At 43.7% G+C, this 26,795-nt stretch overlaps 3 protein-coding genes across 17 annotated transcripts in view; 1 reads left to right on the forward strand and 2 right to left on the reverse strand.

Annotated features, from left to right (window-relative positions):
• The window catches only part of AK8 (adenylate kinase 8), a 103,447-nt gene extending 96,574 nt beyond the window's left edge, over positions 1-6,873 (reverse strand). For 9 of the 10 annotated variants that reach the window (XM_044992460.1, XM_044992457.1, XM_044992459.1 and 6 more), the window contains exons 1-2: positions 6,770-6,873; positions 4,991-5,370 (exon numbers count right to left, since the gene is read on the reverse strand). In XM_044992460.1, the coding sequence (XP_044848395.1) occupies positions 4,991-5,074 (84 nt within the window). In that variant the 5' untranslated portion in view covers positions 5,075-5,370; positions 6,770-6,873. The other variant, XM_044992458.1, reaches the window with a different exon arrangement.
• Positions 6,874-6,934: 61 nt separating this feature from the next.
• SPACA9 (sperm acrosome associated 9) lies at positions 6,935-15,354 on the forward strand. Of its 4 annotated transcripts, XM_044992465.1 has the most exons (5): positions 7,566-7,692; positions 11,209-11,364; positions 12,901-13,103; positions 13,774-13,921; positions 15,290-15,354. In XM_044992465.1, exons 1-5 carry the CDS (start codon positions 7,684-7,686, stop codon positions 15,296-15,298), a joined length of 525 nt encoding a protein of 174 aa, XP_044848400.1. In that variant the 5' UTR covers positions 7,566-7,683; the 3' UTR covers positions 15,299-15,354. The 4 variants fall into 4 exon arrangements, with proteins under 4 accessions (XP_044848398.1, XP_044848396.1, XP_044848400.1 ...); XM_044992463.1 differs by lacking the exons at positions 7,566-7,692; positions 15,290-15,354 and adding an exon at positions 6,935-7,085 and having other exon boundaries at positions 13,774-14,182; XM_044992461.1 differs by lacking the exon at positions 15,290-15,354 and having other exon boundaries at positions 7,549-7,692; positions 13,774-14,182.
• Positions 15,355-20,208: 4,854 nt separating this feature from the next.
• The window catches only part of TSC1 (TSC complex subunit 1), a 53,375-nt gene continuing 46,788 nt past the window's right edge, over positions 20,209-26,795 (reverse strand). For all 3 annotated transcript variants that reach the window (XM_044992466.1, XM_044992467.1, XM_044992468.1), the window contains 3 exons: positions 25,725-25,912; positions 25,222-25,383; positions 20,209-23,754 (listed from right to left, as the gene is read on the reverse strand). In XM_044992466.1, the coding sequence (XP_044848401.1) occupies positions 23,250-23,754; positions 25,222-25,383; positions 25,725-25,912 (855 nt within the window). In that variant the 3' untranslated portion in view covers positions 20,209-23,249. The remainder of the gene's footprint in view (positions 23,755-25,221; positions 25,384-25,724; positions 25,913-26,795) is intronic.

Raw genomic sequence — 26,795 nt, forward strand, 5'->3', positions numbered from 1 at the left:
ATAACTGGACCTACATGTGAAAAATGACTCTAATATTACTCCTTAGTTTTTTCAGTGCTGGAATTTTACAGTGATAGAGTAGTGCATATTATTTCTGGTAGCAGGCAACAACGCTCAGGAGGTTAGCCTGTAGGAATATAGGACCTAACTCAATAAAACTTCCTTCCATTTTCTCTGATACCTAAGGACTGGTCTACTCTACAAAGTTAGGGTACATCTTCACTACCCGCCAGATCGGCGGGTAGCAATCGAATTCTCGGAGTTCGATATATCGCGTCTCATCTAGACGCGATATATCGAACTCCGAACGCGCTCCCGTAGACTCCGGAACTTCACCACCGCTAACGGCGGTGGTGGAGTCGACGGGGGAGCCGCGGACTTCGATCCCACGCCGTGAGGATGGGTAAGTAACTCGAACTAAGGTAGTTCGACTTCAGCTACGCTATTCGCGTAGCTGAAGTTGCGTACCTTAGTTCAACCCCCCACCCAGTGTAGACCAGGCCTCAGTTTGACAGAAGTTGCCTTGCGTCAACTATTTATTCATGTGTCTACACTCAATGTGCCTCCCGCTGATGTAAGCACCCCATTCGTGAGAAGCAGTAACACCACCTCCCCAAATGGCATTGATTCATGGTTGACGTACCATGGTCAACACAATGCAAAGTAGACATTGCGTGACATATGTCAACCTTACCACTCCCCCAGCAGCTGTCGCACAATGCCTGACAGTGATCGCTCTGATCACAATTGTGAACTCCACTTCCCAGGTCATGGAGACCAGAAGCCAATCCCTCCCCCACCAATCTCTGTGTATTTTTTAAATGCCATTTCCTGACTGCCAGCTTGGCAACACACACCTAGCAGTTCTCCCTTGTTGTGAGCAACTTTCCAACCGACCCTGCTGGCCCTGGTTATAGACATGCTCCTTGCCTCCAGTATCCAGGAGGTACTGGATCTCCTGGGCCCGAGGAGAGAAGAGGCTATGCAATCACAGCTAGAAACCACTTGTAGAAACATGGACATCTACAGAAAGATTGCACAGGGGATGAAAGCAAAAGGGTATGACAGGGATCAGCAGCAGTGACATGTAGAGGTAAAGGAACTGCAGCAGGCATATCATAAGGCCAGGGAGGCCAACAGTCAATCCCCCACTGTTGCGGTACTTCCTGCAGCTCTGCAATTACCTGAGGATCATATGTCCTGTGTTTGCAATGTTCATGACAATAGTGCAGAGCTGTGCGGGCTCCACGCTTCTGTCAGAGATAGCAGGCAGCGATAAGTGCCATGAGGGTTTATGAGATTTTAACAAAAGGTCTGAAAATTATGTCATAGGGATGGCATTATGGAATGGTGAAAGCTGCATGATGGGAACTTATCATAGGACTGGAAGGTACCTCGAGAGGTCATCTAGTCCAGTCCCCTGCAGTCATGGAAGGTTTAAGTATTAGCTAGACCATTCCTGACAGGTGTTTATCTAACCTGCTCTTAAAAATCTCAAATGTTGGAGATTCCACAACCTCCCTAGGCAATTTATTCCAGTGCTTAACCATCCTGACAGTTAAGAAGTTTTTCCTAATGTCCAACCTAAACCTCCCTTGAAGCAATGAACTTAAATTGCAGCTTGTCCTATCCTCAGAGGTTAAGAAGAACAATTCCTCTCTCTCTTTTGTAACAACCTTTTGTGTACTTGAAAACTGTTATGTCCCCTCTCAGTCTTCTCTTTTCCAGACTAAACAAACCCAGTTTTCAATCTTCCCTCATAAGTCATGTTTTCTAGACCTTTAATCATTTTTGTTGCTCTTCTCTGGACTTTCTCCAATTTGTCCACATCTTTCCTGAAATGTGGCACCCAGAACTGGACACAATACTCCAGCTGAGGCCTAATCAGCGCAGAGTAAAGCAGAAGAATTACTTCTCATGTCTTGCTTACAACACTCCTGCTAATACATCCTAGAATTATGTTCACTTTTTTTGCTAAAGCATTACACTGTTGACTCATATTTAGCTTGTGGTCCACTATGACCCCCCCAGATCCCTTTCCGCAGTACTCCTTCCTAGGCCGTCATTTCCCATTTTGTGTGTGTGCAATGATTGTTCCTTCGTAAATGGAGTACTTGGCATTTGTCCTTATTGAATTTCATCCTATTTACTTCAGACCATTTCTCCAGTTTGTCCAGATCATTTTGAATTATAATCCTATCCTCCAAAGCACTTGCAACCCCTCCAAGCTTGGTATCATCCACCAATTAATCCTTATCTCCCAAAGTTCTGTGTGCAACTCATTTCTACACTAATAAAATCTCGCATCCAAAACCTTCCTATCTAAAAGTAGGGAACATAATGAGCCTCAGTTACACTTATATCCAAAACCCCATTTATCCAAATAAATTCCACATCTCCTGTACCATTTTGATAAACTGAGTGTGTGAGGGAAAAGGAATCTACAGCATATCTGCCTGACTTTTCACTATTTATGCTGTTTAGCTTTTGTATTTTATCCAGTTTGGACAATGAAAATAAACTAACCAGTTTCACTTGCAAGTTCTCATGCTGCAATGTCTGAGTAACAAACACCACAGGAAAAAATTTAAATCTCAGGAAAGAAAATTGTTTTCATTGGTATTTATTACAGCGTAAATACATGAAAAATATACTATGTTTTTCAAAAATGATTTAAAAAACCCAAATTTAGCACCTAAGTTTACCTGATAGTGATTCTTTAAAGATTATAAATAACAAACCCAGAAAACTTGCAAAGTTATAATGACACATGGTTCTTTGAGCTGTTGATGATTATTACTTCTATGATTCTAAGCCTCAGTGCTGCAATCACGTATGCACAAACTTAATTTTACTCACATGTTTAAGGTTAGGTAGATGCATAAATGTTGAAGAGTTGGGGCTATTATTTACAGGTGTGTTTGTTTGTGCCCTCAGATGGCTAACAAAGCTGTGATCTGAGCAGATCCAGATTCACTCTTAGCAGTCCAAGAAGGATTTTTTGTGATGTGTGGTCATGCTGGTGTTTTTCACCTCTCTGGCATGCAGAATGAAGTTTTGCTTTGAAGAACAAGTTTTATACACCATTCCTCATACTAAGTGGATCTCAAAATTCTCACTGAATAACCTGGTTAAGTTACTGAGCTAACAAATAATAGCAGAGACAGAGAAAAAAGGCATATGCAAAGGAGAAAAAATATGTTTTGGGGTAAGATATGAGAAGAGATGGTCTTCATAACACACAAAATAAGGATGTGAAAAATGTTAACACTGGTATGTGTTATGGCCACTAACAAACTATAACAATGCCCATCACAATATTAGAACTCTTTTCCCTCAACAAAATATTCAATGCTCAAAATTAGACCGAAGGAACAGACTGTAAAAACTCACAACCTCCTTTTTGGCTAGGAAGTCAATCTCATTCTTTACTAAAATAACAAGGCTTCTTTGTAACTGGGTTTTTATTGGTTTCATATTAGTTGTACATGTGCATAAAAAGGCACAAGAGCATAAATGTTTGATGAAACAGCAGAAAATAGACAATGTTCCCCCCCCAAAAAAACCCCACATACATTAGATTATGCATTAATTCATTAACCTAGTCTCAAAAAGGGCAGTTACTTTCACATAACAATTTTTAAATACAGGTTTCTCTACTACTGTTCCACCATACTACTACCCATCCCAATCCACAAAGTATCATATTTATCAGGCCTGCTTTGCATTTGATCGACTGAACACCTTTCTTCCACAGACAGTCAACATTTTTGCAGAATTATATATTGCAATTAAACCTGGCTGATAGCCAGTGCATTATGTTTTTCTAACATATAGCTTGTCCAATTTCCTTGAGACAGGGACAGTGTCATCTAAGTTTTCCAGAGTAGCAAGCCCAACAATAGTGTTTGAAAAGTAAAGAATCATAGTGCTTAAATAAATAATAATACACCTAGATACATGGGGGATACAAAGAGATTAGTATTTCCTTGTGTTTAATTTGACAACACCTCATGTTGCAGACACAAACAGTGTTCCATTGTGAAAGATAATGAGGAGTCCAGCGGCACCTTAAAGACTAACAGATTTATTTGGGCATAAGCTTTCATGGGTAAAAAACCCACTTCTTCAGATGCATGGAGTGAAAATTACAAATACAGGCATAAATATATCTTGAAAGATGTGGTAAGAGACCTTGTGTTGTAAGTGCTGCCTGCACCAAAAGTGCCCAACTGCGTATCAGAGGTGCTCCGACGTACCCTAGGAATCATTGCTTCTTTTTTTGCCAGATGCGCCCCAGCAAGTGCTAGCATCACTCTTCATGGTTCTGAACCCATCCATCCCATAGCTCTCAACTGCCTGCTGGGAATGGTCATTACACTTTCCCCCACCTTCAGGGTACCCCATTGTATGCTGGGAATGGTTAATACACCTCTTCTGAACACCCTACTACATGCTGGGAACAGTCATTACACTACTCCATACCCTCAAATATACTGTGGCATGTTGGTACTCAGGAACTGTCTGCACTGGGTAACCCCAGGACTGGAGCAGGGTTACCCAGTGTGTGCTAGGAATTGTCAATATGTCCAAATAAACCCACACACATGGGGCAGGACCCACACTATGCTGGGTGCAGTCCAACCAGTGCTGGGAATTGTAAGTCCCACCCCACCCCACATGCGCTTGGGCACCCCAACGCCTGCTGGGAGCAGTTCTCCTTACAGGGCTCCCCCCCAACCAATGCTGGTGCAAGCTGGGAACTATAGATGTTACCACCATCACCCCGCTCCCTTCACTTCTGGCTTGGGCCCCCCAGGCACGCTGGGAGCTATAGTTACTGCTATCACCACCACCATACCCACCCACGCATTTGGGCGCCCCAGTGCATACTGGGAGGTGTCCCCCCCCGGGGGCGGGGAGAGCACTGTTATTCCATCAGTATCACCTGCGGGCGAAGGGACTTGCGGCCTCCCCGCCCCGCCCTCACCTGCAGGAGCTGGAAGAGCTCGTGCTTTTCCGCATAAATGCCCATCTCCGGGGGCACACGGAGCGGCCGGGAGGTAGCGTCCATCGCACCCTTAGCAACCGCTCGTCGCTAAGGAGATTACGTCATCACGACGCGACGCAGAAGGCCCCGCCCGCCCCTGAATCAGCCTCTCAGGGACCCGCCCTTCCAGGGGCTCGGAATGGGGCGTGACCTCATCGAACAGCGACAGACTCCTTTAAAGGGGCAGTAACTGCGCCCGGCTTGTCCGTGCCCCGGAGAGTCAATGACACCCCCCCTTCTGCCTCTCACCCAAGGGTGTAGGCACAAGTCCTTCGCGTCAGAGCCCCGGCGGTCTGGAGGTGGGGGGAGCGGCAAGTGTCCTGGCGGGGGAGAAAAAAGATGAATCAGATCTTCGCGCCTTCCAAGTCCCGACCCCAGGACCCGTCCCCCACAGACCCCTATCTGTGCCCCTACCCCTCCCACACAGCCCCCTGCCACTACCTCCTGGCCCCCTCCCACACAGCCCCCTGCCACTACCTCCTGGCCCCCTCCCACACAGCCCCCTGCCACTACTCCCTGGCCCTCCCTTACAGGGCCCCTGCTCCCTCACATACAGCCCCCTGCCACTTCCCTCTGGCCCTCCCCTACAGCCTCCTGCCAGTATCCCCTGGTCCTCCCCCATGCATTCCCTGCTCGCTCCCACACAGGCTCCTGCCACTACCCCCTGGAACTCCCCCTCACATCCCCTGCCCCCTCACATACAGCCCCCTGCCACTACCTCCTGGCCCTCCCCCACACATCCCCTGCCCCCTCACATACAGCCCCCTGCCACTACCTCCTGGCCCTCCCCCACACATCCCCTGCCCCCTCCCACACAGCCCCCTGCCACTACCCCCTGGCCCTCCCTTACAGGGCCCCTGCTCCCTCACATACAGCCCCCTGCCACTTCCCTCTGGCCCTCCCCTACAGCCTCCTGCCAGTATCCCCTGGTCCTCCCCCATGCATTCCCTGCCCCCTCCCACACAGCCTCCTGCCACTACCCCCTGGCCCTCCCTTACAGGGCCCCTGCTCCCTCACATACAGCCCCCTGCCACTTCCCTCTGGCCCTCCCCTACAGCCTCCTGCCAGTATCCCCTGGTCCTCCCCCAGGCTTGCCCTGCCCCCTCCCACACAGCCTCCTGCCACTACCCCCTGGCCCTCCCCTACAGGGCCCCTGCCCCCTCACATACAGCCCCCTGCCACTACCTCCTGGCCCTCCCCCACACATCCCCTGCCCCCTCCCACACAGCCCCCTGCCACTACCCCCTGGCCCTCCCCCACACATCCCCTGCCCCCTCACATACAGCCCCCTGCCACTACCCCCTGGCCCTCCCCCACACATCCCCTGCCCCCTCACATACAGCCCCCTGCCACTACCCCCTGGCCCTCCCCCCCACATCCCCTGCTCCTTCCCACACAGCCCCCTGCCACTACCCCCTGGCCCTCCCCCACACATCCCCTGCCCCCTCACATACAGCCCCCTGCCACTACCCCCTGGCCCTCCTCCATACAGCCCCTGCCCCTTCCCACACAGCCCCCTGCCACTACCCTCTGGCCCTCCCCTACAGCCTCCTGCCAGTATCCCCTGGTCCTCCCCCACACATTCCCTGCTCCCTCCCACACAGGCCCCTGCCACTACCCCCTGCCCCCTCACATACAGCCTCCTTGGCAGTGCCTCCTGGGCCATTGCCCCCTCAGCCCTCTGTCGGTGCCCCTGCCCCCTCAAATACAGCCTCATACCAGTGCCCCCTCCCACACTGCCTCTGCCAGTGCTCCCCGCCAACAATGCCCCCCACAGCCTCTGCCAACGCTGCCCAGCTCAGTGCCCACTCCTCCTACTCGACCCAAACTGACTCCCCCCCCCCCCCCGCCGGTCTCTGTGGCCCTATGGCAGGGAGAGGCGTGGATAGCCTACGTCACCGTTACCTAGGGAGACGGTTGTAACAATTGCCCTGCTGGGAGCTCGCAGCTGGGGCTGGCGGCCGCAGGGCTGCGGGGAGCAGGCGGTGTCGGGGCAGCAGGTCCGGGACATGCAGGAGTGGAACAGGAGACGCAGGTGAGTGGAGCTCCGAGTCCAGACTGGCCACAGGGACTCACCAATCTGCGGGCTGTGGGGCTGGGATAAGGGGCGCCCTTCGGCCAATGCAAATGCCCCTCCCCGCACCCGCGAGCCCCTCCGCCCTTGGATGCATGTGGCGATCAGTGCACCTGCAGCGAACCCCAAAGGCTGAAGCTGCATGTTCAAAATTCTAAACATGCCTTTGGTCAAGACCACAGCCCCGTTCACTGCCAGCCCCCGCATATTCCACTGACCCGCCAGGCTCCTGAGGCAACTGTCTCTGTCCTCTCAGCGACCCAAACAGCGCGGCCTACAGCGTCTGCTATTAAAACTAGCCAGCAGCTAGGTGAAACTGACCTCCTGCCTTGACAGCTATAGTAAATAAATCCTCAAACAGCCACACTAATCAAAACCAATTCCTCGTGTGCCATTTACTACACAACTTTTTTTCTTGTCTAAGGCCTTTCTGCTAAAGACTTAAAAGCACTTTACACGGCAGCAGGGAGTGTTCAGAAGAGCCTAATTGAATTTAACTGTGAGGTTACCTCATTCCTAGGAAAATCCCATCCATCCTCCTGTCTCTGTTTACTACTGGATGAAAATGGTATTGTGAGTTTGAATCTGTCTGTTCTTAGTTTAGTCTCACTTTTGTGACAGTCAAACTGTTTTGATGTCACCGAGAAGCAGGACTTTAGAGATGATGAATAAGTAACAGGAACAAGCGAATGCCATATGACTGATTCTGGGAAGTGCTGGGTGCCCTGTATGCCCCATTGAAACCTTAAAGGCAAGTTGAGGGCCTATTGTATCTTCCAAGCTGCTAGAGTTTCCATTTTAATGAAAACTTGTTCATAAAAATAAATCATAATAGAGTTACAGAGGGTGGTTTTAAAGGCAAGGTATCTCAAAAGTTTTTCAAACTTTCCCATGAAGAGCAAGACTTTACGGCTCAGTCCAATTCACATGGTAAGGAATGGGAGCTACTTTAGACAAGAATATACATTTTGGTTAAACCTTTTTACTGTCTTATAAAAACCATCCATTAATAGATCTTGTAATGAATTATTTTGCTAGTAAAACACTAATAGTAAGGAGTACAAACTATTTTTTTAAAAAAGTCAATAGCCAGACCTTTTACTTGCTCTGTTTCTGAAATCCATTGCAGACCTATACTTTTTTTGTACACTTTGGACATTTTTCCCCTAACAGAGTTGCAGCCTATTTATGACACCTGCAAATAAATTAATTTGACAGAATATCTGTGCTTTGATTTTTAGAGGAGCTATGCAATCCAACTCCCACTGAATTCAAATGGGAGCTGCAGGTGCTCAGTATCTTTGGGAAGAATCAAGACATTATATTGCACATTTATTATGGAAAGTCACATGCATTTTGTATTTAATTTAGATTTGTTACATTTCTGATCTAATCTCTACGCGCTTACAAATAATTGTAAACATTAATTTTTATTGCAGAAATGTAAATGTTTCCTCTGTCAAACTATTAGGAGCGGGTGAAAAATACATTTTCTCCATTGGAGACTTTTACATTGAGTCTTTCAATGCCAAATTGCTACTTAGTTATTAAACATGCAGAAAGTGTAAATAGCTTCTTTGTGATCAATTTTGATCTTGGTAGAGGGACAAACCTAAGCCCACCCAAGTGAGTTTCCCATCCTCACCCATCCCAGAGTATGTGCCAATGTAGATTTCACCTCTCTCCAACGTGAAGGCTTCTGACGGCCAGCTATAGTTTTTATGTGGGGATGCGTGGGGCCTCAGGCATACATCCATAAACTCCACCACATATTTGGGAGTGGGAGGGTTTAGCAGCTGGGTAGGACAGATTGGTATGGGGATACAGGAAGATTTCAAACTAGTATTGGGGGGAAGATAGGGACATCAGGATGCTTGTTACTACGGGGCATCATCAGAAGTGTAGAGAGGGATTTTAGCAACTACAAGGTGGCCTATGTTCTGTCTGTAAGAGGGGAAAGCCTCACGATCTGTTAATGGAGAAGGCACTGTGATGTTGCAGTCTATATAATTTTATTAAAATAGGCTAATGAGTGAATATAATGTAACTGGAATATGCTTCATGCAAAAGGTCTCTTGTAAGGTATTACAAAGCTTATAATCTACTGCATGTGATCATCCTATTTGTATAAATGTACCACTCTTGTATCTGAAACTAGAAATATGAAATATAACTGAGGGCCTATTGTAATTATGAAAGTGTGGGCCACTGATGGTTTGGAATCTTGGTGACTCCCATTAACCAGGACAATTGTCTGCAGATGGGTGTGTTTTAATGTAAGTCTTCCTGTATACCGGCAAGTGGGCGATGAAGTCTTGCAGTAACATGTGATCATGTCACCTGAACTGGCATCCATCTTCAACCTGGTGTCTTTGCATTGAGAAGGAGGGGGTGGGAACCCAGAGAGGGACAAAGGATTTTGCTTTATGCAAAAGACACATAAATGGGTGGAACAGAACAAATGGGGGAGAGGAGCCATCATGAGAAATCCCCTAGCTACCAACTGAGCTGGAACAAGAGCTGTACCAGGGGAAAGAATTGTGCCCAGGGCTGGAAGGCGTCCAGTCTGAGGAAAAAACTTAATCTCATCCTAAGAGATGCTTCAGTATCTGTATTCCGTTTGATTAGACATAGATTTGCGCATTTTATTTTATTTTGCTTGGTGACTTACTTTGTTCTGGCTGTTACTACTTTGAACCACTTCAATCCTACTTTCTGTATTTAATAAAATCACTTTTTACTTATTAATTAACTCAGAGGGAGGAGCAAACAACTGTGCATCTCTCTCTATCAGTGTTATAGAGGGCAAACAATGTACGAGTTTACCTTGCATAAGCTTTATAGAGGGTAAAACGGATTTGAGTTTAGACCCCATTGGGAGTTGGGCATCTGAGTGTTAAAGACAGGAACACTTCTATGAGCTGTTTTCAGGTAAACCTGCAGCTTTGGGGCAAGTAATTCAGACCCTGGGTCTTTGCTGGAGCAGACGGGAGTGTCTGGCTCAGCAAGACAGGGTGCTGGAGTCCTGAGAGCTGGCAGGGAAAGCAGGGGTAGAAATAGTCTTGGCACATCGGGTGGCAGATCCCGAGGAGGTGTCTGTGATCCAACCCGTCACAAGCACCCAAAAGTAACTATACACTTGACAAATCCAGCCATGGAATTTGGAACCATGGACAGTTTTCCCTTTCATTCTGGGTCACCTTCTGGCTCTGCACTGTATCCTCAGAGTATTAATACCACTCCCAGCTGAGTGGTGTGTGCACTTATGGGCACTATAACAATCCTTCCTCTGACCACAGAACTTGAGAGCCAGATTTAACCAAGGACATGCAATGGTGGTGGTGCCCACAGTGCCCCTTTAGCATCTGGGGCTAGAAGCAATAGTTATGATTTTTTATTTTTATTTTTTAAACTGGAGGAAGATCAAAAGGGCAAGAACAGTAGGAGCTTCTCTGGGGTAGGGACAAGGCAAGTTAAGGTGAAACTAAGGGGGTGGGGGAGTATAGAAACTGGTAGCCCTAGGCAGTGCTCACAGCCTCTACATTCATACACGACCAGCACTGGAAATCAGCACCCCTTGCCAGGCCCTCATCTTGCTGTGAAAGAGCCAGAGGTTAACCTCAAGTCCAGGTCTCCCTTGTTCCATCGCACTTTACTGCACACTGCCTCTGAAGCTGGCCTTCATTTAATGTTAGAAGACAGTTTTCAAGCCACTTGGGCAATAGCTTTACACTGGATAAGAGAAGATATGTCTCCCTTTGGTCCTCTCACAGCATTGTGTTTGATGCATTGCTACATTATGTTTACAATAGATCCTATAGGGTTTATGGCATCTGATTGTCAGTGGTCCCCTCTGGGTTCTCTACCTCTGTTTGCAGCATCATTACTACCTCATTGACTTACTGTTTGGGGTTCTGGGACTGCAGAGCCTTAACACAATATATTTTCCCATCTTGATTTTTTTTCATTTTTGGGGGGCAATTCAACCCATCTGGTTACAGCTGTAGATGAAAATAAAGTTGCACATGTAAAACTGTATCACTTTAAAAAACTAACGTCCTCCCTCTCCTTTTTCAAAATCCAGGAGGGGGGGAAAATGAACGAGGTAAAAGAATGTCTGAGAAACATAGAGCAGACTTACAAGATCTTCCAGCAACAGCAGTTTACATTTATTGCAGCACTGGAACACACCCGAGAGGATGCACATGACAAGATCAGGCCTGTAGCAAGTATTGGACAGGTAACAAAGAAATCAGCACAAAGATCTCTGCCAGCAGTGATGGGGACAACATAATGCTGTCATGCACTTGTGTATATTTCAATGGCGAATAATTTTTTACTAGGGGATGCTATATACAAACTCCTCTAGTAAGATCTGTTTATTAACTCAATATTATATACTACAATCGATTATCAAATACAGAAGTATCTACATTATGATTTACCCATTTATACAAACGCTACACTGCTTAGTACCACTTTAGACAACTTAGCCTAACAATCCCATTTCCCCACCTCACTCCTAACCACAAATACACAGTACAAGACAAACATACCCCTCCTCCCCCGCCACACATGGAATCTGTAAACCTTAACTTGTAGTAAGCAGCTTACTTGACAGTTCCCCCTGGTATTGGAGCGACTGTATTTTTCTGTAGTGTTTATTAAAAATAATGGCTTTGTTACAGAGGTGGAATGAGGGCTGAATGTCCCTATAGAGTAGGGGGTTCTGAGTTGGTATGTGAATTGTCTTGGAACTTTCAAAAATATTCAATATTTTAAATAATGTGAAGAACTCAGTCTCAGACACACTGGGAAAAAAAATCTCAATAAAATGACAATTGTGGATGTGCTGAGAGCAATATTTTACATCACAAGGATCAATCCCTTTGCATGTTTAGACAGCATGTGTCACTAAAATCAGGGTTCATTAGGATTTAATTTTTCTACTTTAATAAGGCAAGGGCTTTGTTCATTATAGAGAAGAGTATCTGGATAGATTGTGTTATGAAATAATGTCAGTTTCTACCAGGAATTAGCATTGAGATTTAGTCTTAATTTTACTAAATAATAAACTTAGCAATACAGATGGTTTGTAAGTGGTAATTATTATAATGTCAATGACCAAGGTTCAAACTAATTCACCTCCTGCCACTTGGCAGGAAGACCCTATACCTAGCCATTTCATCTCTTTAATTTTGATCCACCACTCACTAGTATTAAAAAAGGGTGACAGGAAACACCCTCTTCTGCACCCTTAGATCACAGTAATGGAGCCACACTGGCCACATGACTGCAGTAGCTCAGCCAGCACTCCTGTTCCAGCAGGGGAGGAGGAAGAATGGCCATGGATTTGCACATCAGTGGATTCCACCAGCCACACCTCTCCAAATCCTATTGCACAGGAAAGGAGGAAGCTTTTTACCCAGGCAGGCTCCAGAAATCCTATTGCATATATCAGAGGGGTAGCCATGTTAGTCTGGATCCGTAAAAAGCAACAAAGAGTCCTGTGGCACCTTAAAGACTAACGGATGTATTGGAGCATAAGCTTTCATGGGTGCATACCCACTTAATCAGACGCATGTCTGCATATAGGTTCCCCTGCACATTGCTTCCTTCAGAGCCATGGTTGAGAGGGCAGTTTCTCTGCAGTGTAACACAATCTGCATTGAAACGGCCCTTTGTATGTAAAGCAATAAAAACGGCACCAGCTTGTTTGAACTAGTTTCAATGCAGTTTAAATATTGCCCTTCCTTGCACGTGTTGCGCTACATAGGTGCAGGCATACATGGATCATCACTGTAACAACACTACCGACAGACGCATCCTCCTCATGTTCTTGAACATCTGTAGTGAACTGAACAAACTCTGCCAAAAGCTAGAAGCCCTGCACCCTGGTACCAGTGTAACGAACAATATTTTGGAGAAATGCAAGCTGCTAGTTAGCCCCAGCAACGACCTGAGCACCATCCGAGCCAAGTAGGTCTATTATCAGCTCACTTTTATACATTTCTCATTGTAAAAAAAGCAAACATCACTTAAGCAATTTATAAAGCTGGGAAACAGAGGCATGGTCCTCTGCTGATGTAAGCAAAATTTGTACTCCAGACCACCACCACACATCTATTAGAGCCATGTGACTATGTCTTCTAATTCCAATGAAAGAGCAGGGGCGCCCCAGTAATCCCATTGGTCTTTGGAGAATTTCCCCTAATACTATCACTCCCCACTCACAAATGATTAATTTTTTTTGTTAAGTTTGTGAATTTCAGTGCTAGTGAAATGTAACATATGGGCAGCCTAGTACTCTGAAGTCACATGCAACGGCAGTACAGGTTTTCCCCACCCTATACTGTCAATGGTTTATTTCAACTGGGCAGAGGAGAGACATGTATATTTTACATGTGGTTGAAATTAAATCTGGGGGCAACCAGATTTGGGCCCAGTGATGAGGAATGTTATTGGGCAGGAACAATTTAAGCCACACAGTCTAGTTCTGACCATCACTGACCCTTTGTCTTGAGAAAGTAATTGAAAGTGCCTATGTACTTGTAGCAATGACTCTCAAAGTGGCATTGTGGGGTTCCATGTGTGTTTGTTTATTTACCATCTGGTAAATAACTGCTTTCCCTCCCCCCCTCCCCCACAGGTACCCTCATGATGTGGTGAATCACCTGAGCTGTGATGAAGCAAAGAACCACTACGGAGGTGTGGTGAGCCTCATACCCATAGTGCTGGACTGCATGAAAGCATGGGTGGCCCACAGTGAGAAGTTGCCTCGGAACTTCCTGCATAATGTGAGTGATGGAAATGCTGACTCTCAGAAGAGAACACAGCAGGATGTGTCAGCAAAGGCATCTATTCCCCTAGGCCCACGTCCTGCTACCCTCACTACTGCTACTCAGACCTTGGTTAGTTACAAAGACTATTCACGAGAGCAGAACAGTAAACATGGTAAAAAAGAGCACCTGAATGGCACAGGGAGAAACACTTGGAAATATCTGAATGGTCCCTGGAAACCACCTGGGAAACACTCCTTTTAGAAGGACCAAAGCTCATACATCTTTTGGATAGATGTGGCTGGTTATTAAATATGGTCTCCAGTATTCACTTCAGTTGTTCCCTTCCGTCTTGACCCAAGTTCTGAATATATGTAGTCATATATATATAGACCCTAAGTCTCCAAAAGCAGATAAATCTAGATCTTATCAGACGCCTTTCTATGGAGATCCAGAAAAAAAGTGGGAACAGGGGTAGTGTATGTCACATGTATTCCTCCTTGACAGGTCTAGTGGTGAGGGCAGGAGATGGAGTTAGAACTAATCAGATTCTGGTCTCTCACCAAAGCTGTGTCTTGGGCAAGTCACTTGAAGTCCAATTCTATGACTTCCTATCTGATTTTTTCAGGTTACAGGTTGCTCAAATTCACTGCTGTAAATAGCCTGGTATCTGAAATCTAAGATGGGTGCATTGCATCCCACACCGATATCAGTAATAAAGACTGAGCCAAAATTTGTCTTCATTTATAGCTGTTCAACCCCTTCACTCTCCATGGGGTAGCACAGGTGTAAGGGAGGCCAGAATTTGGCCCTGTAGTTGAAATTTGATTAATTGACACTGTGTGAACCATAATCGAATCCAGCTCACTCTCCCAGAGCTGTTTTGGCTCTGCAGGGCTAACAAGAGGAAAAAGTTTTTTAATCACTCATATTAGTGTGCAAGACTCCAATCCAGGGAGCAGATCTACTGAGGAAGAGGTGACCATTCTCAGACAAAGCCTCTTTTCAAAGTAGAATTGCACTTGAAGGTCTCTATGCCTCTGCTTTCCCTTGGGTACATCTTACCTACCTCACAGAAGTGTTTGATGCTTAGGTCATTAACAGCTGTAAGGCATTTGAGATCAGCTGATGGAGCATGCATAGAAAAGTGCAAAGTATTTTTAAATCATTGCCTTCCTATAGAGTCTCTGAAGCCAGCTAGCTACCTTACCAGGACTGGTTTATGAAAGCCAGGCCACCTGTAGGCTCTCTTCCCATAGTTATCACTTAGAGCTGATTTGTATCATTTGTGATGCTTTATGGAAGCATTATTAACTAAGCTCTTAACAAGATCTTGATAGTCTGATGTATTTCCCTGAATCTGATTGCTCTTTTCCCCTCCCACAGGCAAGTTAGCTCCTGTTCTTTTGCCTCCTGCCTGAAGACACTCCTGAATAAACGTTTCCCGTGCATGCATGGCTGTGTTTGCTAAAATTATGGGGGTGCTATTATCTTAAGGTGACCAGATTTTTGAAACAAGTATCAACTGAGATGGGAGGGTTGAGCAAACAAGGAAGTGCAGGAGGGAATGGCAGTTCAGAAGGATAGGAAGTATTTACAGGTGAACTTTCACCCGTTCTTTTACCTCCCCCTCTGTGTATTTGTTCTTAATCTCTCCCCCCACCACTCACACTTCTCCATAAGATGTATAGGAATCATTGCACTAATCCTCAGCTCTGGGATAGACATGATTTCTTCAGCAAACTTCATAATTATTTTTAAGTGATCCTATTAAATTAAAACTACTGGGGAATTCAAACAGATTTAAGATTGTTGGGCTATTTAAGACATAGTTGTTGTAAGATTTTAGGTAGCAAAAAAGCCACCCCTCCTGTGGAAGGCTTTATTTCATAGCTGTATCATGGAGGTGGCTTTAGAGAGAAAAATTAAAGTCACTAATAGCATCTAAATACTTCAAATCAAGTTTCAGGCCTGACTGTGCTAGGCACCATACAGACAAGTAACAGATGAAATGCTCTCTGGGACAGGAACTGTTAAGCAGGAAATGTGGCCTATTGGTTAGACCATGGGCCTGAAGGTTACAACTTCCAGGTCCTATTCCCACACCTCTGTGGCTTAATTTCCCAATCTGAAAATGAGGAGGATACCTACTGCACAGCAGAGGGGCTGGGAAGTTTATTGTTTGTAAAAGCACCTTTTAAAATCCTTAGATGAAAGGGGCTATAACAAGGGTAATTTTTACCTGCTAAAAATCAGTTTCTCCAAGGCCTTTGCTCTGTCAGCCCAGAGAGTGGGTGTAAGTCCTACCAGCAGCAAAGGAAAACTCCCGGAGGGATATCACTCCCCCCATGGATAAGGCTGGCTGAGCATGCCCAATTTGAGACTTGCAGAGCTCTGAAAGTAAATCTGCAACGAATATCCTGAGTGTCTCCAGATCCACATACACAACAAACATTGGGTGATGTCTGAGTTTGCGTAACTAGGGACCCCATCCTTCTGCCATTTAAGTCAAAGGGAACATTGACATTGATTTCAGTGAGAGAAGAATCGGGACCTGTGTTAGCAAGTTAGAAACAACCCTTCTTCAGTATCAGTGTGTCAGCCAGTCTGAACTTCCTTCCACAGCCGCACCTAACTCCAGATGAGACACAGGGCACAAATTCCTGCTTCAAGTCCAATAGCTGTGGCTGAACTAGAGCATATCTTCTAGAAAAACATCCAATCTTGATTTTAACAGTTCCAGTGATGGAGAATCCACCATCACCCTTGTTAAGTTGTTCCAATGGTTAATTACTCTCACCCGTAACAGGGTTCCATTATTTTGCCTATGCTTATGCTACACAGCAGAACTACAAGCGGTGCGGAGGAAGGGGGAAAATCTAGCAAGGGTATTTCCCATTCATTAAAATCACCAACTTTTTTTTACTGCAATACAAGTTGATCAGAAATCACCATCTAAATTTAGTTTTAAAAGGGTCATAAGTGTGACTAAAATGCCAATTAAAAAATTCAATTGTCAAAACAGATATTCAGTTCTCTTTAAATACCTCTATTTTAAATGTCAAAGGCAAGCAGTTATCACTTATCTGTTCTTGCTACATAAAATGAGTGCAGTTTAGGATTTCTGAGAGTAGTGGTTACATGACCATATATTCTGATCTATATTTAAATAAAAATAGTATGAAAATAAGGAATTTGCACTTACTGTAAATGTCTGCCAGTCCAATCAAAAGTTATGCTATATGGAAGATAAATGTCCTAGCATTTGTTTGTACATTTTCATATGTTGATCAATACGTTGTTCCGGTGGCTGTATAAGTCTGAAAAGAGAATCTCTGCTATGCTAGGTGAGCTAAGTGACTCTACAAGAGGAAAAGCGCAAAGAATCTCCCAAAAAAAACAAAACAAAAATTGCAGGGTGGGCAGAAAGGCATGTGTCATCTACCAAGCATTTACAAATATTGTCATTCACAACTCTGTGAGATGGGCAAACAAACAGTCTCTCATTTTACAGATGGGAAAATGGAGGCACAGCGAGGGAGCAAGTGACTTGCCCAAGGCCAAAGTCCAAGTGTTGGGAACTCCTGATTTCTAATCCCAACTTTGACTCCCAGTCCTGTGCACAGGCCAGGTCTTATTGCACTAGTATAGATCTGAAAATCCAGCTTTAACATCATTCTTTATGCAGTGTAAGCCGGAATACTTGGATTCTGATCCGATCAAACTACTGTATTAACTTTGAGGTTAACGTAGTATCAGTTCACTTTCAGTTGTGTATTAAATATCACAACCCTGCCACCCAACAAGCTAACAGCTGTTGCTCATGTCCAAGAGTTCCTAAACTGTAGCAAATTACTGAATAATTCCAAAACTAACTGCCCCAGTCCTCTCAGTCCTGTTCATTAAATTTCCTCAAGGACTCTTGAATGGAAAAATTGGAAGTTTCTTGAGAAACTATAGTTTTGCAATAACATGACAATGGTCTTTTGGAAGATTTTTTCAAAGGTAAGTTGCAAAAACAGTTTGTTCAAATTACTTTAGTTTCTATAAAAGTTTTCTTCTACACAATGGGTGACCACCACTTCAGATAGAGCGAAGTTTGAGAAGGTTGGTAGGGTAGGAAGAGACAAGAATCAGCTTAGCAACAGCAACCTAGTGGCAATGTTGGAAAGAGTACCATCTTGCCATAAATCCAGTTGACACTGAGTAGAAATTGAGGTAGTTGGAATGTAATTATCCAAACATAGCTCTGTAATAAAACTTTAATTTAACTTTGTCTTCCAAGTTCACACAAACACAAGAAACCTGGGAAGCAGCCAAACTAGCTTACTTTGTGTTCCTCAAGTTCCTGAGAGATCTCCTTGATCACCTGCTTTTCCTTCTGAAGACAAATACAGATACAAGCAGAGTATACAAGATCCCAACAAAATCCAGCTGTCTGTATGCTGCATACTTCTGTAGTTCTGGTCCAATTTAGACAGGGGACGGAATCAATTAAAAACCTATATCAAATCCAAAATATCCCTTAGGTTAAAGATTTGGTTTTTAAAAGTTTAAGTCTGGAGACACCGTAACCAACAGGATGCTGCTTATAGGCCATCCAGAAGAGAGCTGGGATCAAGTCAGCAATTAGAAAGTCAGGGATTCGGCTAGACCTGAAAAGTCTTGCAGGGAACCACAACAGGGAGTGTGGTGGAAGCTCAGCAGCTCAAAAGATTAGTTCTGAGTGAGGTGGCGGAATCATGGAGGCCTCTAGTGGTCAGGTCTAGGAAGCAGCACTAAAGAACGCAACACGAAGGTCAAAAGGAGAGTTGGCTTTTCAGTCTATGTGGCAGCAGAACTGGGAGGAAAGCCATGGCTGGTGGAAGGATGATTCTTATTTATGGTTGTGTTTATGAGCATTAGAAAGTAAAGAGGATTCTCTACCTTTGTGGAAATATATATTTAATTATTTTTATGCTGGAAAGAACAGGTTTTGAATGTTAAACTTGGATTGAGATATGTAACAATAAAAGAAAGTCAAGATTCTGTTTCTGCTGTTTTTCTGCCATTTAGATCCTATAGGAAAAATTCACCCAAGTGCAGAGGGTCCAAACAAGGCTTCCCACATCACCTGACCCTCACAGTAAGGGATTAAAGTGTGCATAAATCCTCCATTATGGGGATGAAGTTTGTCCCCATACAAGTAGTTGATCTGTGCAAAAAGAATATGATCTCTCTGACAGAATCAAACAGTCCAAGTTGGTTCATGCATTTAAAAGTGTTAATTTTTATGCTCAAAGTACTTAACTTCACCATTGATATTCATGCTTGATGAGCAACTTTTATTTTTATTTTTAAAAGAGTTGCATTTGTGCTCTTTCAGATTTTCATTCTGATTCCAATTGTAAGAGTACAGGTCAGCTTCTGAAACATCCTTTTGCTAATTTGTAATTAAGAATGGGTGTCCCATTGCATTTGAGAAGTTGTTCTATGGATCGATTGGTCCTTCAGTGCATACAATTCCCTAGGCTGTGCATACATTCCTATGTAAAAAGTCCCAAAGTGGAATTTGTTATGCAGACACAACCTTAATCATAGTAAAACTAGCTGGCAAAATTATAATACAAGTCAGACCTCTAAGATGATTCTAACTGGGCCATCTGCAGTAGATGTAAATGTGTTTCAAGAGCTAGACACTTTTCTGTTGTCTTTGGGGGACTTCAAACATACACAATTTCTCTTTGGGTATGGTATCTGAAGCGGACATCTGGAATAAAGTCACAATGGTAAATGCTTTCTTTCTGGAAAGGATAGCCCACTGTACCATTGTGATGTTCAGCTATCATTGGTTGCTTGTAGAAGATGAACAGCAGCATTCTGATCACAGTCCTACCCTCTAGACTAGCAAGCAATGCTATGTAGAAGACGAGTCAAATATCCAGACTACTTGCACGTATCTCTGGGTATGTAGATATGCTTGGATACCATAAGTAGTAGGACTGGCACAGAATTAACACTGAAAACTACATGTGCAGTTAAATTACTGGATTATACATAGCTATGACAACATCAAAGCTATTTAGCAAAGAGGAAAAAATTGCTCATGCTATTTATAAAAATGGATTATAGAAATATAAAGGACTCTATCAGAAGGGCAGGACATTTATCTGTTTTATAACATACCCAATACTATTAAACACTTGGGCCTCTGAAAGTGCTTTAATGCTAATCTTGTTTCTGCACAGCTCAGGTTTAGTCAGTATAGGTTAGCGGCACAGATCCTTCACCCTGAGGGCGCAGCTTGCAGAGAGCTTAACGCAAAGTAGTGCAAAACAATACATTTTTATTTGTTCACAGTTAAACACAAGCAACTGCCTTGACATTTTAGAACATTCTAATAAGGACAGCAAAACCTCCTTTTGGTTTAAAGTTCTCTTTAGCTTAGATTGTACCATTTTTCCTTGTATTTCATATTTATGGCATTTAATGTGGATTGTTTAACATGCTTACAAAGAGCGAGGCAGGGAACAGATTAACTTTTGACAAAGACAGCGTTTTTAGATTTAACTAAAAGCAGTCAGTTAAAAATATATCTGTCTCCACTTCACTGATGGGATCCCTTTAAACAAAATGCAAGTTACTACATACAGTAGATCCATAATTTTAGAGATTTACAAAAACAATGGCAAAATTTGTTCCTCCATAATCTTTGTGGTCCATAGATAAACCTTCTAAAGTGGTTTCTGATTCCATCCCAGGGCTTGGCTACACTGGCGCTTTACAGCGCTGCAACTTTCTCACTCAGGGGTGTGAAAAAACACCCCCGAGCGCAGCAAGTTACAGCGCTGCAAAGCGCCAGTGTGAGCGCGGCTCCCAGCGCTGTAAGCTAATCCCCACGGGGAGGTGGAGTACGTGCAGTGCTGGGAGAGCTCTCCCCCAGCGCCGGTGCTGCGACCACACTCGCACTTCAAAGCGCTGCCGCGGGAGCGCTCTCGCGGCAGTGCTGTGCAGCTCTAAGTGTAGCCATACCCCCAGTGCTAACATCCTTTTAAAAGAGAAAAGGCCACCTAATGATGAGCTCTGATTAGCTCCAGCGCATTTTTGCTACTAACAACAACAAAAGTCCCTCCACTAAAAGAAGTGAGTCACCACGTGGCAGGATAGTCTGTTGGGAATTGCCAAACTGAAGGGATGGTCTGATTCCCGTAACAGAACGGTATCTAATAGCTGAGCTAGCCCTGTTAGGAGAAATGTGCAAACTTCACTTCTGGGTGAGTGGGATATGAAGCCTTTGAGTCTTCACTCATTTGCTATTGCAACTACCACCAAATCTTAGAAAACCTATAGACGTGTCAACGAAACCAGTCAATGTCACTTGTAAGTGATACTATTTCGTATTCTGTGCAGGTTCAAACTTTGAAAAAACCACCAAAGTTCACCTTTACTTTCAGAGTCAGGACTGGCTGACAGGCAGAAATGTATACAGACCATAGGTGTTACGGGAGAGGTGGAATGGAAGGGAAGATATTGTCTGGTTGGGCAATGGGGGGTGGGGTGGGGGAAGGAAATCACAGCAGCTCAGTTTGTCAGGTTAGCAGAATGCCAGCCTGCTTTGATCAGTTCTATCCCTACTTAGATTAGGTCAAGCTAGAAAAACAGAGTACAAGTGTAGTTACCTTTCGGAAGATTCTTACCACCACCCCTGTAGACTGTTTAAGGAAAAAAAAGACAACATCTGTAAAAGTAGGAACAAAATGAACACTGGGGCAGCGTGGCTCTGAAGCTTGAAAAGGTCATATTACAGACTAAGTGATCCTGGACCCAGACATATCAGAGTCTTGCATAAATGAACTTCTCTCTCTTTCCTAATAATGGATCTCTGTTCTGACAGGAAGGAAACCAGAGTTTGTTGACTGACATAAACCCTTATCCCAAAGTCCTTCAGCATGCAAGGCTCCCCATTGACTTCAATGGGAATAATAAAGATGGGAAGGCTGCAGAATTGGGTCCAGTATATTATTTTGAGCTACATACACTGGCCCAACAGCAAGCTCAGTTGCTTGGGAGAGTGGAGGGGAAGGAAGGGGGGAGAGAGAGGGGGAGAGAGAGAGAGAAAAAAAAAAAAAAAAGAGAGAAAACTAGGTAGCCACAAATTGGACTGCCATGACCTCTGTATACAAGAGAGCAATAGCATTGGAGGGAGGACTTCCTTTGGGAGTTTATCCAATGATTCTTGATTCAAGCCTGGAATCGTATAAACTATTCCTGTGAAGAAGAATTTTGAGATTCTTCAACCCCGAATGAGACTGTCTTGGTCAGCCTGGACAAAGATCACAATGAAAAGAGTCCAGGCAGCACCACTGTCTCCCAGCTTAGAGAAACATTTGCAGAATCTTCTTCAAAATGCTCACTTGGAAGTTTTGGTGAACCTGCCACTTTACACAAAATCTCTACATACTGTCCTTGTCTGGATCTCCCTGCACTCAGTATTCAGTTCTCACCACCTCCACTCATGCAACAATTTAAGGTCAGACAAGTACCAATTTTTCAAACAAACAATGAACATTCCCCTTACCCACCCAAGAAAAAAATAATCAGAAGCAAGAGTGTTTTAACAAGACTTCAGCAAATAGTTTGCAGTTCCTTGGGGAAGGACAACATTTGTTCACATATAATTTTCCAGGAAATGTTAAGGACAAAAGAAACAATGATTATGAATTGGGGTGAATGCAACATCAGTTTGCAGATGTGTGTTGTTCTTTAACCAGTCACTTGACCAGAGTCCAATCTAACAAAGACCAGAGTTGGGAGGAAACAAACAGGCAAAATAAAGACCTTCAGATGAATGCATTAGAAACTCTGGTTTTGCTTCTTTCCAGAAGAACATAACCAAAGTCATCTGCAAGGGGAACACAATTAACTGGTCTAAATTGGAAGCTTGCTAAGATATTTCAGCTAAGTAAAGCACTAAGCATTCATAGGTAGATTCACAAAGGTTAATTTGGCCTCATATTGCACTCAAGTTCATAGGATGCAACCACTCACTGGGGAGGGGGGGGGAAAAAGGGAAAAAATACTTATAAATGCTAACAGCTGCCCCTTCAAATTAGTACACGCTGCTAATGACGGGATTTGAGAGAGGAGAAGCAAAAGAAAGTTAGTTTGGGCATTACCATTCCAGACTCTAAATCCATTTTGCATTCATTCAGCAGTCATCTTATGTAAAAAGATGTCACTCCTGTTTCCACTGCACGAGCTAGCTGCTCAGACCAATGAAACATAAAAGCTTTTAGTTAAACTTGCATTCGCGCCTCCTGTTCTATGCCAAGAATATGAAAATAACACTGATTGACTATCTTCCTTTTTAACTGTGGTCATGATGAGTTTCATTGTAGTCCATGATATGAAGCTGTCCAACACTGCTTTCCTGGTTCATGGGTGAGGGGCTGGGGTTGTCGGGACAAGAAGGAGCCTTTGCCTCCACCATGCTTGGATCTTTACATAGTTCACTCTTTAGAGTGTCAGAAAGACTGTTGATGGTCATACTCTCATCACACTGGCTCTCGCTCTTGTTGCGGAATAATTCACGCACCTTCATTCCAAGAAAGCTCTTGGAGCTGGGGAGTGAGCCTACAGTTAGTGGGACACTAGTGGAAGGCTCCAGCAACATGGATGCTTCCCAGCGATTGCTGAACTGACCCATCCTCTGGTTCTGGGATTTTTCTGGGGTGGATAGCTCACTGCTGCTGCCGCCTTTACTGCTACTACTACCCCGGGTGCTCGGAGGTTTGGTCTCTCCATTTCTAGCAATTGCTTCTTCACTGTATCCTGCCACAGAGTCTGCAAAACCTTCACTACTACAATCCATCCTGTTTTGGAATGAGACAGAGAAAGAAAGTCAAACTGATGGTAGCAATAGTACACCATGAAGAAATTAACTTGCTGGAGAAGAAGGCAGTTTACTTTGATTAGTTTCAATCTCTACCATTACAGATGTGCTAAAACATACTGTCACCAGTTTCTCCTTTCAATCATTCCCACAAGGGATAAACCATTGAACATACTATAGCCAGAAAGATAACCAACATCACAGATTTAGTGGTGGATGTAGGTCCAAGACTGGCAGAGATCCAAAGGGTAGGATGTACCTGCATCCTCACTGCTTTAGGAAAGTTCCCACCTGCAGTTGTAGATCTATCCTTTGCCTGCCGCAGGCGTGAACAATATCTGCTCTTACTGTCAATTGTTTTTTGTAGCCATTCTGAAACTACTACAGGGCTAGGAGCAGGAAGCACTTCATGAGTGGGAGGATTTATTTAAATCATATATATGTGGGTGCTAATCAGCAGAACAGATAAATTCCTAAGAGGGTAAAGGTAACTTGAGTATAATCAAGGTTAGTATTTCCTTCCCCAGTGGAGAATCCCTTTTTAAACTCGGATAGAAGTCTCAAGACTTCAATGAAAGCAATAAATAGAGAGCTTTTCCTTGACTTCCAGATAGTCAACTTCAATTCAAATGTACTACGTTTGCATAAAAGGGATGCCTCTGACATATCCTACTCAAGCCATTCATGCCCAACAAGTTTTGGTTGGTGATGACGGTAAATCCAGGTAAGTTGTGAGAAAAAAGGTCTCATAACGGACAATGTTTCAGACCAGAAAAGATGGTCAATTCCTGAGACTTTTGTAGTCATAATGAAGGTTCAGCAATTTTCATGATAAATGCAGCAGTTTGAATTAGATCTCAACATCCAATTTTGGATATTAGCAATCCTAAAGATCCTTATTTAATGCAACAGGAACAAAGTGCCAATGGAGTAAACTATTTCCCTGGAGAACATCCCATTTAAATAGACTGTATTGTCTACATTGCCTACACTAGTTCCTACCAGTCAGTCAACTAATTCTTACAAAGGGTAGAGCTGCCCAATCAGATAAGCTAAACTAGATTCATTATGCAGCAATTAAAATAGTTAAGACAATTCTGTTTTGTTGTAGATTAAAATGATAGGTCCCGGATGTGAGCTACTGGAGCTCAAATTCTTTTTTACTAGAATGGTTTTCATCTGTAGCTAGTTTGCATAGTATTTTAGTTACTAAAGAGCTCCTTTACAGTTTATTCTCAACTCTGTTACTGACTCACTGGGTGTCTTGGACAAGCCACTCATCTCAGTTTCACTACTTGCAAGAATGAGAAAAGCTGATGCTTCACAAAGGTGAGTAAAGTACATGGATACTTAAGGATGGCAGACACTGAATGCTAAACATTACTAAGGGAGGTTTACCTCAAGCAGCTTGCAAGTAGCTCATCAAGTTTTGTAATATTGTCCTTACCTTTCTTCTGCTGCTTCAGCTGCTTCTGTTTTTTCATCGTCAAGTTTTTTCAATAGGCTATCCTTCTCCCATCGGCCATACAGATCTAAAATCTCCAGCTCAAATGCTTGTGTAATTCTTTTCTGGGCTTTGTATCTGCTCTCTACCGCTTGCAGCTGGCCTCTGAACATACAAAGAGCACATTACTATTAAATTTCTCAAAGTATAACCCATCTGCCAATACATTTTTTGAACTTTAATTATAACATAATATATTTTATTGCACCAACTTCTATTGGTGAAAGAGACAAGCTTTCTTCTGAGCTTACACATACTTCTTCAGGTCCTGAAGAAGAGCTCCGTGTAAACTTGTCTCTTGCACCAATAGAAGTTGGTCCAATAAAAGATATTACCTCACCCACCTTGTTTCTCTAATATCCTGGGACCTACACAGCTACAACAACACGGCAAATAACTTTATCTATAATGTAAGTTAGTATTAGTTACTGAAGTGAAATCCCAACCTTGCTTGGATTTTGACATCCTCCAGATATTTCTTTTGCTCCAGTAACAGGTGATCTTTCTTAGAAAGCTGAGACTCCAGTTCAACTATCCGCTTCTGGGAGGCATCAAGCCTCTGGCTTTGCTGTTGAACACAGAATTTTGCTTTCTCCAGTTCTTTCCGAAAGGCAGCCTGCATCATTTCCACTTCCTGAAAAAGAGGGGTAACTCTGTGTTACTGAGAAATACACCATTTAGTGTCACACAAGTAAAAGGCTAAACTTGTCAGATACATTAAAACATCTACTACACTGGACCCATCCCATGCCCCTTTGCTTTGAAGAGTCTAAATCTGTTTTCTCAGGATTTCACTGGGGAAGAAAGGGTTACAGTTTTAAAGAGAGCTTTAATAGGGACCGGATTCCTATATGTTTGTAGTATTTATACGTGTGCATACAGTTACAGATAGCACAATTTCTATGTAAGATGAAACAAAGCAAGTGTCCAAAAAAAGAGATGCAGAACTGGAGAACTTGTGAATGTATCAGGGATACTAAATTACCATGAATATAGCTCCACGTGACCGGCATTTATTAGCACATCAGTGTTCCTTACTTAAGCCCTTTCCAATAGGGGTAAGGCTTGTCAGTCTTGTATCAGATTAGAATGGATAATTTTCAATCTCTTTGAAATGTGGCCCTCAAAGTGCTAAAAAAGGCACCTTTTTTTGGCTTGACAGTTCACTTTTACTGGTTGCTGTCTCTCATGTAAAAGCAGGTACACTGTCCTGTAAGTGTCACCCTACTGGTACAAAAATGTTTCCCTGAACAGGGGTAATAAAATCATGTGGTCCTTAGACGTTTTACAAAAAAAGAAGCATGAGATGTATGTGTGGTTGCAAGAGATAAGCATTTTTAATGACAATTGTTGGAGTGACATGGCAGTACTTCTGCATGCTGCGAGACCTACTGTATTAACACTAAGCGCCTTCCCATGCAATATCTCAAGCAGCAGATTCTCTTTTTACCTTCACATAGAAAATTATGTGTGATATGGATTTCTGCTCCAGGGTGACACAAATGTAAGTTTCCAAG

The sequence above is a fragment of the Mauremys mutica genome, chromosome 18 (genome assembly GCF_020497125.1).
Source record: "Mauremys mutica isolate MM-2020 ecotype Southern chromosome 18, ASM2049712v1, whole genome shotgun sequence".
Taxonomy (NCBI): Eukaryota; Metazoa; Chordata; order Testudines; family Geoemydidae; genus Mauremys; species Mauremys mutica.